At 41.5% G+C, this 13,945-nt stretch overlaps 1 protein-coding gene across 1 annotated transcript; it reads left to right on the plus strand.

Annotated features, from left to right (window-relative positions):
* Positions 1 to 1,465: 1,465 nt before the first annotated feature.
* Positions 1,466 to 13,664, plus strand: cdan1 (codanin 1; the record flags this gene model as incomplete). The annotated part of the gene is made up of 28 exons (XM_080512379.1): positions 1,466 to 1,543; positions 2,029 to 2,732; positions 2,820 to 3,008; positions 3,233 to 3,417; positions 3,621 to 3,734; positions 3,823 to 3,901; positions 4,004 to 4,124; positions 4,300 to 4,409; positions 5,065 to 5,154; positions 5,265 to 5,340; positions 5,479 to 5,684; positions 6,176 to 6,317; positions 6,472 to 6,615; positions 6,706 to 6,872; positions 7,457 to 7,538; positions 7,625 to 7,714; positions 7,800 to 7,854; positions 7,997 to 8,133; positions 8,877 to 8,980; positions 9,411 to 9,560; positions 9,851 to 9,914; positions 10,046 to 10,124; positions 11,265 to 11,497; positions 11,626 to 11,733; positions 11,825 to 11,888; positions 12,042 to 12,250; positions 12,701 to 12,814; positions 12,919 to 13,664. 28 exons carry the CDS (start codon positions 1,466 to 1,468, stop codon positions 13,039 to 13,041), a joined length of 4,017 nt encoding a protein of 1,338 aa, XP_080368505.1. The 3' UTR covers positions 13,042 to 13,664.
* Positions 13,665 to 13,945: the final 281 nt, after the last annotated feature.

Raw genomic sequence — 13,945 nt, forward strand, 5'->3', positions numbered from 1 at the left:
ATGGCACATATATTGTGTGTAGTTCTGGTGATCGTGATACATTCTGAATGAGATCTTCTTCGTCACTTGTTTAAAGTGGCTTGCAGATAGACAGTGGTCATGTTTGTAGGAGCTTGTAGGTGGTTGCAGATAGCCACAAACCAACACAACAAACCCAGCTGTTTTTTTTATTTTATTTACAACGGTGAGATGGGAACTAATAGAAGCTTTGGCGTGTGCTTGTTCACATGGATTACATATTCATGACATAAAAATACTTGACATAAATTATTTATTGTGACATTTGCTATTTTTCCCATTCATCATTTTGACCTAAATTGTTAAGATTTTTTAATGGTTGATATTTTTGTGTTGTAAAGTATGTCCTTGTTTTGAAATGTAACTGTACAGTCTCAAGGAAAGAATGTAACAAGTTGGAGTTTTGCATTGTATATACCTGTAATTATTTATGTTTATTCTATCATTTGTATCATACCAATGCCTTGTACAGTGTTTTTTTTCTTTTGTTTTAAAATTATTTTGTATTTTATTTTTATAAACTGGTTATAAATAAAATACTCATTCCGCATGCAGACAGAAATGTGTGACAGATTCCTGTTTGTCATCCAAAAATATTTCAATCTTGTTTTCAAAATGCAGTCAATTAAACAAAAACAACTAACAACATCTGTTCTTTTTTGTTTTTTTGTATGTATCTGCATACACACATGCATATGCCTGGGCCTTTCAGTGAGGAGTTTGCATTTGCTCCACATGCATGCACTGGTTCCCTGTGGGAACTCTGGTTCTGTCCCACTGTCCAAAACCATGCATTTGAAGTGAATTGGTGACCCTAAATTGTCCCTAGATGTGAATGTGAGTGTATGAGTTTGTCTGTCTCTGTGTTTGTCCTGTGATAGACTGGCGACCCATCCTGGTTACATCCTGCCCTCGCCCCGTGACCCTGAACAGCAAAAAGCATAATGAAAGACAGATAGGTATCTGTTCCATTGCTCCTATCATTTACTTCACATGTGCTCAATGTTGTGTATAACTTGATTTCAAAGTAGTTTTGACAGGTGAGAGTGGGGTCCTCTATATACAAGCATTCAACAGAGTTGAAAATGTATTTCATTCTTACACATTGTACAATAATTACATAGTGCGGCCCTGCAAGGTGTAGCATGGGTAGTTCTGGAACTTATTTAAAAAAAAAAACAACTCATTAATATTTGCACGAGCACATCCATAATTGAGGGCAGCTGGCATCTATCACATTAATAATAATAGACTACATGAGAAATAACACAATATGAAATCTGAGAAAGCATGGGAAAGACCAACCAAGTTTATTTTGATTTGCCAATGTGTCTTCCTACTTCATCACACACGTGACGTATGCGTCTCTCCCCGTGCGACTGCGCACTGGCTGACCACGCCCCCTCCCCCAGTCGTTCAGCCGCGGCGCGCGCAGCTCCCAGACAGAATGGCGGCTCTTTTGGAATCAGCGCTTTCGCGTAAAGTGGATAATATAAAGGTCTTGAAGTGGCTAAAAAATACCGAGGTAGGTTTGACACGACGAACTTCGCTACGGGAGCGACCGCTGCGGCAAGACCAGGCTCGTGAATCCTGTTTTGTGAGATGACACGGCTGGCGAGTGATTGTAAACAAAACTTTGAGCTGCCGAGCTAAACCAGCCACGTTAACCGCGACCTGGATCATCTGGACGACTTCAGACCTCACGTTCCGTTACGAAATATCTCCCATTTTCCAGGGAAATGTTTGCATTAACTCGAAACTCATTTCTAACGTTGCTTATTGTCACCTTTATTATGTTCGTTATCGAAAAGACGATCGGTCGGGTTAGCAGATGTTAGCACTGTTTACTTGCTAGCGCAAATGCTTAACTTCTGTAAAACCTGCAGCCAGACGATTATCGCTCTGCGTTACTAACGTGATAGATTGGAAAGTGTCAATTCTGAACCGTCGTAGATTAACAATTACATTTGTTCACCATTTATTTGACAATTATACTTCTCTTTTCAACAGCATGATGAGAGGCCGTTCAGTGAATCCGGGGTGGAAGTTCAAAAACAGGAGTTTGTCCCATTTCTTCTGAACTTTCTAAGAGATCAGAGCAGTAAAGCTCTTACCCATGGTCCCACCACACCTGCTAAAACACCCAGCCGTCTCAGGCGGCCAGTGGCCACCCAGGGCTTCCCGGACAGAAGGGCTTGCAGGTCTTCCGGTGGCAGTGTTGGATCTCGGAGTGCCAGCCGCGTCCAGCTGTTTTCCTCAGCCTCATCCGTGTCGCCTGGGGCTGATTGCAATGCATCTGTTGAATCAGCTTTACACGGTCTGAGTGGGGTCCGTGCCTTCAGCAGTCCCTCTTTTTCTACACCATGCGGTGTTGTCTCCGCATTTGCCGGCAACGAGTCCAGGTTTGTCCAAAGGATGAGTCTGGGGGACTACATCGTTTCTCCCCCTGACCCTCAGCACAGCCCGAGCTTCCAGTCACACAAAGGTCGCAGGAAAGGTGGTGCCAACACGCCCGTTGGGGGACAGGTGAAACATGGAGGGGGGCGTGGAGGCCACTCCATGGATGACTCTTTGCATTCTGAGGTTGCAGCAAGGAGAATGGCAAAATCCAGATGTAACATGAGTGACATGATTTCAGTTATAGCTCTTACCCAACTTGATTTGAACAACTTGGACGAGTTCCCTCCTGTTGGTTTAACACCCGTTTCATCTTTGTGAGTACACACTTTTGACGAGCACGATTTTGCAACGTTTTCGTCACGTGTCTCTTAAATGTCTGACAATTTCTATTCTTCTTCAAGGACATCCAAGCCATCAAGGAGAATAAATCCAACGCCAGTCAGTACAGAGCGACTTAATTCGAAGCCAAAAAGCTGTTTTACGTCCACCCCGTTGAGTAAAGATTTCGGCTCGCTGTCAGACAAAAATGCAGTGGTGTTGGTCAGTCCATTAAGTCTTCAGGAAGAGAGGGAGTTACTTAAGCAAGAGAAGTGAGTGCTTAAAGTCAATCTTTCTATTCACATTCGGGAGATTTATTTCCTAATGCAAAAATACATATGTTCATAAATATTGCCCCTAGATGTAGATGTTGTCATGCATTATGTCTTAGTGGTGCCTCCAATGCTGTAGACATATTTCGATTACATTCTCTGCTTTTTTTGTATTTATATGTGTCGGTATCCAATTTTAAATGAGACTTTTGGTTTGTTGTCAGGACAAAGCGTGCCCAGCAGGTTGGCTCTCCTTTACCTTCCCCTCAGGAGCCCTGCACCCCAACTAAGACGGGGCCGAGATCTGCAGTTGCAGTGGATTCTCAAACGACTTGTCCTGAACTGTCCAAAGTCACTTTTTCCTCAGAGTTGGATCTTCTGGCGAACCTTTACTGTACCTGCATTTCTGGTAAATGTCCACAAGGTGGTGGTGATGACCTGATAATATGTAGAGTAGTATTTACTGAGCAATAATTTAGAGCATAAGCCTATAAACATAACCAAGAAGCTGTAATGGCGATAGTGAAGCGTGGAAGTCTTTCAAACGAACATTTTTGACACATTGTTATGGATATATTCAAACACTAAATTGTTTCTGTCTCTCTTTTGCAGAAAACCTGGTTCCTAATATTTTTCTCGAGCTTTTTTTCGTGATGCAGTTGCTAACGTCTTGGTCTGCTCACAATAATGATGAAGACCAAGAGAGTTTGTGTGCTGTTAATTCAGGTTTGACAGTTTAATCCCAAATGTTATAACATGTGTATTGCTGTGATTTGAAGAAAATTGAGACTGTTTCTTTGCTTCTTTACTTTAGAAGTTCTGGAAAGGTGTTACTTAAGACAAGTCCACAATTGTGTGTATTTTGCGGTGAAGGTTCTGGAGAATCAGTTTCAGTGAGTTTTGTGCTTCACTTCTGTTTTCTGTCCGCTCACTGAATAGCTCCCTTTCTCTTCCTGCTCCAGTGATTCACAACTCGCACTGTTGTGCTTTTTCAGGTTGGTTGCTCATTTGGATAAGTGCACCTTGCGTCTGCTGGCAGAAAACGAACGAGTGGCGTCTTTCTCTCCAGATCTCAGGGACCGTCTCATTCAGGCTCAGGATAGGAGCACTGCCAAGGTAAACCTCTTATCACCATATTGCTTCTGTAGGAAGAAACGACTGCATTTGTAAGAGTTGTTTTGAAACCTTTGTTCTGATATTTGTTTTAGTTGAAATCCGTTCTTTATAGAAACTCATTTAAAACAACAGTTGTATCGATGTATATTATGTTTTGTTTTGTTTCCTGTCTCAGATTTCTCCTTCAGTATCCACTTTCATTCACTCGGTCCCATTCCAGCCTGCCACTGACAACAGGTCCAACTTTGGCAGTGACAAGGCTTTCCACACCTTTAAAAAACAGAGGTTCATCTCTATTTTATTGCTTTGTTGTAAACTTCTGCCTTTTTCATTAAGGTAGCGAACCCACATTTTAATACTGTAAATCCGATGTATCATCCTCATTGTATGGAAAGCATTATACTTTCCCATATTACTTACTTTTCACAATTTCTAATTTTTAGTAAAAATCGTCTAAAGTACATAAAAAAAACCTTGTGAGATTTATGGAAAGGTCTGTACTGTCACTGCACAGTGATGTATTTTTTCCCGCAGATGTATGTGTGCTTGCTTTATATGCACAATGCTGTACTGAAGCATGTTTTATTTGTAGTGTTTTTATGATATATTGCACTTAATACATCAATGAAATGGTCTGACAGGAAGAAAAAGATGCATTGCAAGAACAAGTGGGCAACAGAGTCTCTGTCAGTGTTGAACACGACAGATCAGTTATTATATGATTGTCATCAGCACATCATTATTAATTTGAAAGAAACGAGATATGGAGGTTTGCAAACGTAGTCCTTGAAGCAGTGTGTTATGCCAGTCAGACTTATTGTTGTCAATTATCAAGACAAGGTATAAAAGTATTTGCAGATTAGACTTGATGGCTTATTTTTAATGAGTAGCGGGATTATTTTAGTCACGCTTGTATGTGACATTTGTATCGTTCTCTCAGAGATATTTTTTATGAGGTGCTGCGTGAGTGGGAGGATTTTCACAAGGAACCCGGGTGGAATTTCGATGCTGCTCTTGGAAGTCGGATCAGGCAAGTATAAGTAGTTATTTTTAAACTTTCCATCGTGACCCGGCTTCGATTGAGCAGCGAATTTTATTTCCATCCCGTGAAGTACTTGGTTATCCTGTCTTCTCTTTCAGAGGAATGATGAGTCAGCTGACCTCGGCAGGAAACCATTCCCATTTTGCCCGCCTATTTCTAAAACAGCTTGTGCAGGTAGCCCGTCACCTTATTTTTAAACCCTAACATTTTGTGTCTAATGGGCTTTTAGCTTAGCAGCTTCCTCGCGGAACTGTGACTGATTGTATTTCACAGCCTTGCTGGAGTCCCGTTCTCAATTGTCCTTTTCTGTAGATGTGTAAAGGCCCCCGTGTGAATAGCTCCGCTGGGGATACGCCTGACGCCGACCTGCTCGGCATGCTCGGAGCTGATGGTTTGGGGCGCCTGAAGCGTCTTGAAGAGCGTCTCATTCAGCCTCATGGAGTCGTTGGGCCCTGTCCTCCTCCGTCCTTCCCCGGTCACCAGGAGTTCTTCAGGGACTTTATCAAGACAGCGAGCTGGTGAGATGTGGCTTTTTTGTAGAAATAAACACGGCAGCGGTTCGTATATACGAAGGCTTTTTTTTTTTTTTTTCCATCCTGGAAATAGGTCTGAAAAAGTGAGGTTGTCTAATATATGCAGTCTGATAACTGACTCCAGGTAGATTTTGTTGTTAACAACCGTCAAAGGCTTTAAAATGCTGCATCTCGAATGGTTTGGAACCGGAGCATGAGCTCAAGCTGGGGGATCTGTGTGAGGAGTAGGCTGAGGGCACTGGAGGATGTATATTCTATATAAAACTGTTTGTAAGTAGGCAATATCTCAACAGTTTAATTTAATGCTTACTAGAAATTGTTTTCGTATTATAATGGATTTCCTTTTTTTTTTTAACTACATATGTTTTATAACCAGTCAATTTTCCATGCAACCATTTAAAATCTACTACTTTTACAGTATGTCCTGGATTTGTCGCTGTGCACTGACCTAACACGTCTTGAATATCGTGTCCCAGCTGCCAGCTGAACCAGCACCTCCAGGACAGCTTGTGTCAGCAGCTCCTCCAGCTGGATGAGGTGTCCATCCTGAGCCCTCCTCCTCCTCCCACTGGGGAGGGAGAGGGAGAGGGAGATGAAGATGGAGACATGGAGCAGCAGGTGGGCCAGACTTTAGTCTTCATAGCCCCCCTGGTTCGAGTCTGAGATTGGGAGTGTGGCGTTTGCTTGTTCTCCTTGCACGTGCGCCGGTTTTAAAGTCTATTAGCGGATCTAAATTGCCCTAAAGGTGTGAATATTTCAAATCTGTTTTCAGGATGAAAAGCAGCGCTTCTCCTCAGTGCTCCTCCTTGCTCGTCTCCTTGCAAAGTTTCTGGGATTCATTTCTTTCCTGCCATATCAAACCGCCGACAGACCGTCCAGAGAAATGCGAGATGCCGCTGTCGCCCTGCGCAGCAAGGTGAGAAATCTTTATATGTTTGACACTGGATATTCAGGAATTGTTTACATATGGCCAACAAAAAGCATTTAATCCGTCTCTGCCCCACAGAGTGTGCCGATGTTGGACGTGTGTGCTGTGTTGCGGAACAGTCTTCGGAGGCGGCGCTCCATCCTCACTGTGCCGTGGCTGGTGGAGTTCCTCTCCATGTTGGACTTTAACGGTCCTCTCCTGCTGTGCTACAGGACTGCGCTGGGCACGCTGCTTCTCCTTTACAAGTATGTCTCCGTTTGTGTTCTTTTTTTAAATAAAAATGATCTTATAAAACATCATCGCGATTGTGCATTAAAAAAGTTACTAATTCAAATTAAATGAACTTATTCAATTCGTCAGCGACTTAGCTGGCAGTTGCCTTCAAATAAAAAGATTTTTGGGATCTTAAGTCATGGGAATCTTTTGTCTTTTTTAAATTCTAAAAAGAACTTTTGCTAAGGAAGTAATTAAGGCATTAATTGAATGTGTTGAATTTAAATGAACACAACTTAGTGTTGTTTTTTTTTTACCTTTTCAGACATTTCAAAAGCAGTTTGTTTTTCATACCATAATGATTTATTTATTTAATAGTGATGTAATTTATGAAAGCACTTTTTTTTTTTTTACATGTTTATTTGTTTTAATCGTTTGTAAATTCATTTTCATGAGGTTTTCAGTTCAAACATAAACAACATTTCTCCTTGAAATAATCAAACATTACAAATGACTTATCTGGAGGATTAAGTAAAACTCATAAAAGATGTAAACATTCATGCAAATGTTTTATTTCTTAAAGGGTTTATATAAATGCAAATGTTTCTGATTGCAGGAAAATGCAGCTGGGCAGATGTGAAGAAATGTGTTACCTGAACAAGGTGCTGATGGTGTCTGTGTTAGGTTGGCTCTTTCAGGTAACAATATATTTAATTTCTTCTTGCATGTATTGTTTATTATAGTAACTCGTAGTAAGTCACTGATCTTGTTTTGACTGGTGCAGATCCCAGTGATGCCAGAAGATATTTTCTTCACCTGTGAGTTCACCGATGTGGCCCAGATGGAGGACGGCATTATTAACAATGTTGGCCTTGTAAGTAAAGTCATCGGTGATGCAGGTGTCTGTGTGTGAAACCATCGCTGGTTGCTTAATAGGGTCATTACTCGATTACTTTCAGGATTGTATTCCATTGGTGGATCAGCAGCTTCTCTATACATGCTGCCCGTTTCTTGGTAAGTAAACGTTTATAAATCTTGCAAATGTCCTGTTTTAGTTTTTTTTAGTTGACTGTTAATCAGAATCCATAGCGTTGCATCTTGGATGATATTTTCTCGTATGTGCTGTTGAATTGATGTCTTGTTTTTCTCCAATCAGGCGAGTTTCGTAAGCTCCTCGCTGCCTTTGTTTCTGGAAGCACAGCGAAGAGTGGAGGAATCATCCGTAAGATTACTCCCACCTCTGCTGAGGTCAAGGACACACCAACTGTTAACAGGTCCCAGCAGAAGCTTCAGGTGAATCAACAAGCAGTTAAATAATAAACCCTTTGTTCAATAAAATTGAGTCTGGCTGTGGCCATAAACATTTTTGAGTTTCACCTGTATCCACAGTTTTATGACCATTTTTTTATTACGTGAACTTAACAAGACGTGTACCACATGCCTCCATTGCAGCTAGATTTGATCATCCACACTTTAAATGAAAGTGAAAGAATGACTTTTCTATTCATAACTTCATAATGTTTTTCAGGGTTAACCACACTTGCTATTCACCTCTATGATAACCCTTAAAATTGGCATCGTTGTGGAATTTGTGGTTCCTAACTCGGCAAAACAATTTCTTTTATTTGATTTAAATAATTTTAATTTGTTGTTGGTGAGAACATCTTCAGGTTATAATGACTAAATTAAAGCGAATATCTTCCGGGAGTGTGTAATCATACAGTGAAATCCTTGTACAAAAGCATTCTATTTTGTAAAAAAAAAAAAAGAATCCAACAACGTATAAATATCACAATCATTGAATTTTTCCTTCATTGACCATTCTATGATAAAATCTGTACATTCATATTGAAGGTTTCAAATTAAATGATTTGACTCCTATTCTGTTATGGTTTCAATTCGAGGGGTTAAGGAACCTTGTTACAGTTACTCTTGTCATTGTAACTACTACTTAAAGAAAAGAAAAAGTACCTTAAATCAGTCATTTGTTCTGATGTTGCATTCATTTTGAAAGTTGATTTGCTTGAATGTTCCAGGTGGATCTGGAACAAGCCTTCTTTCACAACCAGCCGCCGTCGCTGCGCCGCACCGTGGAGTTTGTTGCCGAGCGTGTCGGATCCAACGCCGTCAAGCATATGAAGTGAGTATCGCTGAGCCCAGGGTCGCTCGGCTCTGACTTCACATAAGCAGTGCGATTTACAGATTTTCAAGTCATTAACCTCCCAAATTAACTAACATTCCCATTGCTTTATTTTTGCTTTGACCAATCCTCCACTGAATTATCTTTTGGAATTGAAAAGGACTTGGAGAATCATGAGTAATCAGCCCTTTACTGTGGTTGGTTGCCTACTTAAGAGGCTAGAGACCATTCAATAGTGAGGCTTCACAACACACTCGCATGGCAGCAGCAAGATCCCGGCCTTGTCTTCAGATTTATCTATAAATTAAAATAAAAGCCAAACATGTTTCAAACGTCCTTAAAGTCAAACTGCATTTATCTATGTGGTAAATTTCTGTCCAGTGTTCTTTTTTTTAAAGTTTTTTTTTTCCCATGTGAAAAACTTCAACAGAGCCACTTTAGTGGGCGAGTTGGTGGAGAAAGGAGAGAAGATGCTGCGAGACGGTCTGTCGCTGCAAACCTCCAACGCTTCCACACTCAATGACGCCATTTGTGCTCAGCTGTGGGAGTCGGGCTTGGAGGCATTGACGCGAGCGACCAGGTAGAATGTCGACTTTTAAAACTTTTTCCCTGCTGTTGTCATCTTGATTCTATAGATGTAGAGGACTGCAGTACGTGTTTTGTACCCAATTATCTTTTTCAAACTCAAATAGCTTAGCGATTCTTCATGTGTGGACGGTGTGTATTTTGGAATGTTATTTCAGTGGTGAGCTGAATTTTTACAGCTTGCTTTGGATGTTGTTGTATTTTTACAAACACAATTAAGGAAGTATTGAATTGTGATATATTTGCACTTTTTTTTTTAATGGATTTGCTTTGTCTCCTATGCAGATTTTGCCACGAGAAGAGCCCAGAAGCCATAAGGATACTACTTCCCAATGAAACTTCTCCTGCTGTAAGTTTAAATAGTAATGTGGAGCCTAAAAACAGTGCTAAGCTAAAAAATATTTCTGGATAGAAGGAAGAAAAAAAAACTTGATGAGAGTGCTGTCGCATGCACATCCAAGATGCTGAATTTGTTTTTAGGTCCTGAGCACAGCTGAAAACATCACCATTCGTCTTGCAGCAGAAAAAGCTTGCGGCTGGCTCTCTGCCAACTTCACAGGTAGGTATTACAATTCACCAGGCATGTGATTATGCATAATGTGTCTTGTTGGATGATTACAAATGTAATTCCAATGCTTTACACGGCCTTCTTTGGCTTGTTTTGTTTCACCGACAGCCTTTTTTGTTGTCTTATTCACACCTTTGTGATGGTTTAAAATGAAACTGTAGAAATCTGGAAGCAGTGACATTATGTTTAAACTAACGTATTTACGGGTTTAGGTAAGTGTCTGTGTATCTCATCCACATGCTCCTCTTGTTTCTGAGGCCTCGACGTAACACCTGAAGCTGAAAATTCAGTTGATATGTCTTGAAGCTATTTAATGGAAATACGGACGGTTTTATACTGTTGCAAAGATTACGTTAAAAAATAGTTTTTTCCATTTTGTCCTATTTTTTTGCATGATAAAGACAATTTTATGCTGCAGTTTCTTTCAATTTTATTTTCAATTAAAATATTGGTCACATTCTATTATGGCAAAAAGAGGACAGTCTTTGCTGAAAACGGTGTTAAATTAGTAGTGGACAGACTCATTTGCTGCCTTATAAATTACTTTAAATATGGTTTGCTGTGCATGCCGCACGGGAATATAGTGATTCGCAGTCTCATCTCACAGCGAGAATGTTCAAGGGGTCGAAGTTTGGGGTCTTTTCGTGCGGAGTTTGCATATTCTTGTTTCGAGTTTCGCAGGTTATCTCTGGACAATATGCTCTGGTTTACTCCTATTTGAGCTCATGTGGTTCCTCTGAAATGTCTGTAATTGTGAATTCTGTTTTTCCCTGAGATGGACAGAATATAATCTGCTTTCACCCATAATCAGCTGGGTGCGGCTGCAACTCTTAATTAGATGAAACATTATAGAAGATGGATGGATAAATGATCGTTTTGTAATTCAAGTAAAATTGTGTTTCGTGGGAGAGAATGAGCAAAAAGAGCTCCAGTGATCAGAAAGGTTGCAATCTTCTGTTCTAAAGTAATACGACACTGGGCCTCTTAGAACAATGTACCTGAAAGATGTCGAGGGAAGATGCAAAAACGACAACACGATCCCTTACTGGACTAATGCCCTCAGTGCATCTCAGATTAAAATGACTCCCAAAGGACTCTTGTCTAACATTTGTTTCTGTTGTCATTGTGAAGCGCTCGTGAGGCGGGAGTGGAAGAGCCGGTATGATCGTGTGATGAAGGCTCTCGGTAGCCCGTTGGCTTCAGACGGCGTAAACGTGGACAGAGCTGCAGCTGAGGTCATCCCTCGAGACCGGCCCACTGTTCTGAAGAAGAAACAAGAAAGTGAGAGTGAGACATTGACGTGCTGCCCTTCAGACTGCGACCACAGTGCTCCCAGACCCTCAGATATTCTCATTGAGATTAAGGTATTTGGGGAATTTTACTTGTGCAATTGTGCCCCCCCCCCAACTTCACACAAATTTTGAAAATGAGGTCTAAATGATCAACTTTCTCGCTAAAGTTGGGCCTTCTGGGATTTCATTATTGAATGTAGGAGGTGCTGAGCATCGCCGTGGGCCCCCGGACTGATGAGGAGCTGCCGACTGGCTCTCAGCTCACAACACTTCTGCAGAGAGTGAGAGGCGCACTGGTCTGCAGAAAGGTACATTAATGATACAAGCATAACAAAAAGAATCATGTTTTGGACGCTGTTGAGTTTCCTTTTTTTTTTTTTTCCCCTCCAACATCCTCAGTTCCAGACTGGAGTGTCAGAGCAGATGCTGCTAAACTCTACTGTAATACTGGCCTGCAAACTGAGTGAGAGTCCTTGTTTTTACATTCTGAAATCTACTTTTAAACAACTTGTTTAGATCTCCGTTAAATATTTCCGTCTTTCAAAAATGTTTCGCTCTGCTCAAATGTAAATCGAATAAGACTTTGCAGGCATGTGAGCGGCTTGTGTGTGTTTAGTGACTGCAGAGCTGCTGCGGCCTCCGTCAGGATGCGGTGATCGTGGCGGGGTCGTCGCGGGTCCCGGTTCCGGGTCAGAACCTCCTGTCACAGCTCTGCTGGAGCAGCTTGCCGAGCTGTGGAAGGAGCACCGTTGTTCTCTCGCCTCACTCCATCTGCTCTTCACCCCAGTCACCGTCATGGCTGTTCTGCAGGCCAGCGACGCACACGTACGTCCAACCACTGTGACAGATACAGAAATAATAATGAGGATGCTACGACCCCCACATTACTCCTCTGTGCAGTGCTTTGACGGCTCCCTAAAGACAGAGGTGTGCACATTACATCTTACAACTAGAAAACTGAGGCGATCATGTGTTACTTGGACCAAAGGAAGTCCCATCAACACAATACGTTGGGCATGTTATGTTGTACATTTCCCCTTCAGTTTCCATAATTTATTACCCTCATTAACGAAATAGCATAAACGGTTCATGGAGAAATTCAGCAACTCAACCTCTTTGTTGTCTCCCTGCTGTTTCGCTCAATTCTCTCTGGTCGAGATCATCTGAAATAGTCTCTTTCGTTCATATTAACCTTTTCTGAGATCACAAATTTCTGTGAAAATCATTTTAAGGGCCTTGTATTTAACCTTTCGCTTGACTTTTTTGTATTTCCAGCTGAAGAACTACCTGTTCCTGGTAAGAAAGCTGGTGGACGGAGGAGTGTTGAGCGAGGAAGAGGTCATATCTCATTGGAGGAAGCTCACAGACTTGGCCTTACCAGTAGTAAAGGTTCAGTGCTCTGCTTGTCTTCATATTTTCCTTGGGAATTATGTCTCTTTCAAGTGATTTAACCTCTTCAACTTTTTCATTCTCTTATTTCTGCCTTCTTCCAGCAGCTGACAGAACAATTTCAGCTGCCGTCCAGTTCTACAGAGCTGTCTTTGCCTCTTGCCGAGTTGCAAAGCTACCTGGAGACGCTGTTGATCACATTTCAGGCAGTAGAGGGAGCTACGTGATAGCAACAGTTCCCCTCGGCCCCCATGCACCCTGTGTCTGATCCCCCACAGTGTTTTGCGTCAGGTCTGCCAGTTTGTTCCTCAGGAGGGAGGAAATTCTCAGTGACTTTGTTGCCATTGTTGACCAGTTTTGTCTGCACAGGCCATCAAAGCTGTTTCAGTTGCAGTTTAACCTTAGACTCATGTTCTCCGCCTGGGGAGGGAGAGCAGCCTTTTATGAAGTCCTCTGCTCTCGAGCTGATGTACCAGTGAAAACCAGAAAACCCCGTCCGTCAGGGCCAACACCGTCTGTGTTTTCGGAGTCACATGGAATCCTGTAAAAGAACAAAACAAAACAAAAAAAACTGGTTAAGGTCTTAAGATCAATTGTTTTCTTCTGTCAAAACAATTGCACATCATTAGCAGAGCAAGTTGAAAGCTTGGGATGTAACAAACTACAAAATAACTTTAAATGATGCATTTTTGTTCTAGTTATGATTCATGAAATTTAAGAGACAACAGAGTGAAGCATGGCACATTCACACACCGCCTTTGACCGCATCACTAGTGATCGCATGTTTATCTCATGAATGCCAGGATTTGCATTTGTGATTGTTTTCTGTTCATGTTGAACTATCACTATATTCCTAACTGCTTTTAAATTGAAATATTTTATATGCTGCTGCAGAGTTGAAATAAGCAACAATAAACATTTAAAAATAAATTCTTGTCGTCGATGCAGTGCAATATTAATAGGCGATCAAATGTTAATACGTGGAACGGGTTTGAATAATAACAGACATGCAAAGCTATTTAAATGTGGAGGGAGTGGAGGAGTGTCCAGAAGCTTCCCCGCCCTCCTCCGCCTTGTCTGGCCGGCCGGAAGTGTCAGTCGTCGGCTGAGAGTTTTGGAAGAGGCGCGGCG

Source organism: Blennius ocellaris (assembly GCF_963422515.1).
Source record: "Blennius ocellaris genome assembly, chromosome: 17".
In the NCBI taxonomy this organism is placed as follows: Eukaryota; Metazoa; Chordata; class Actinopteri; order Blenniiformes; family Blenniidae; genus Blennius; species Blennius ocellaris.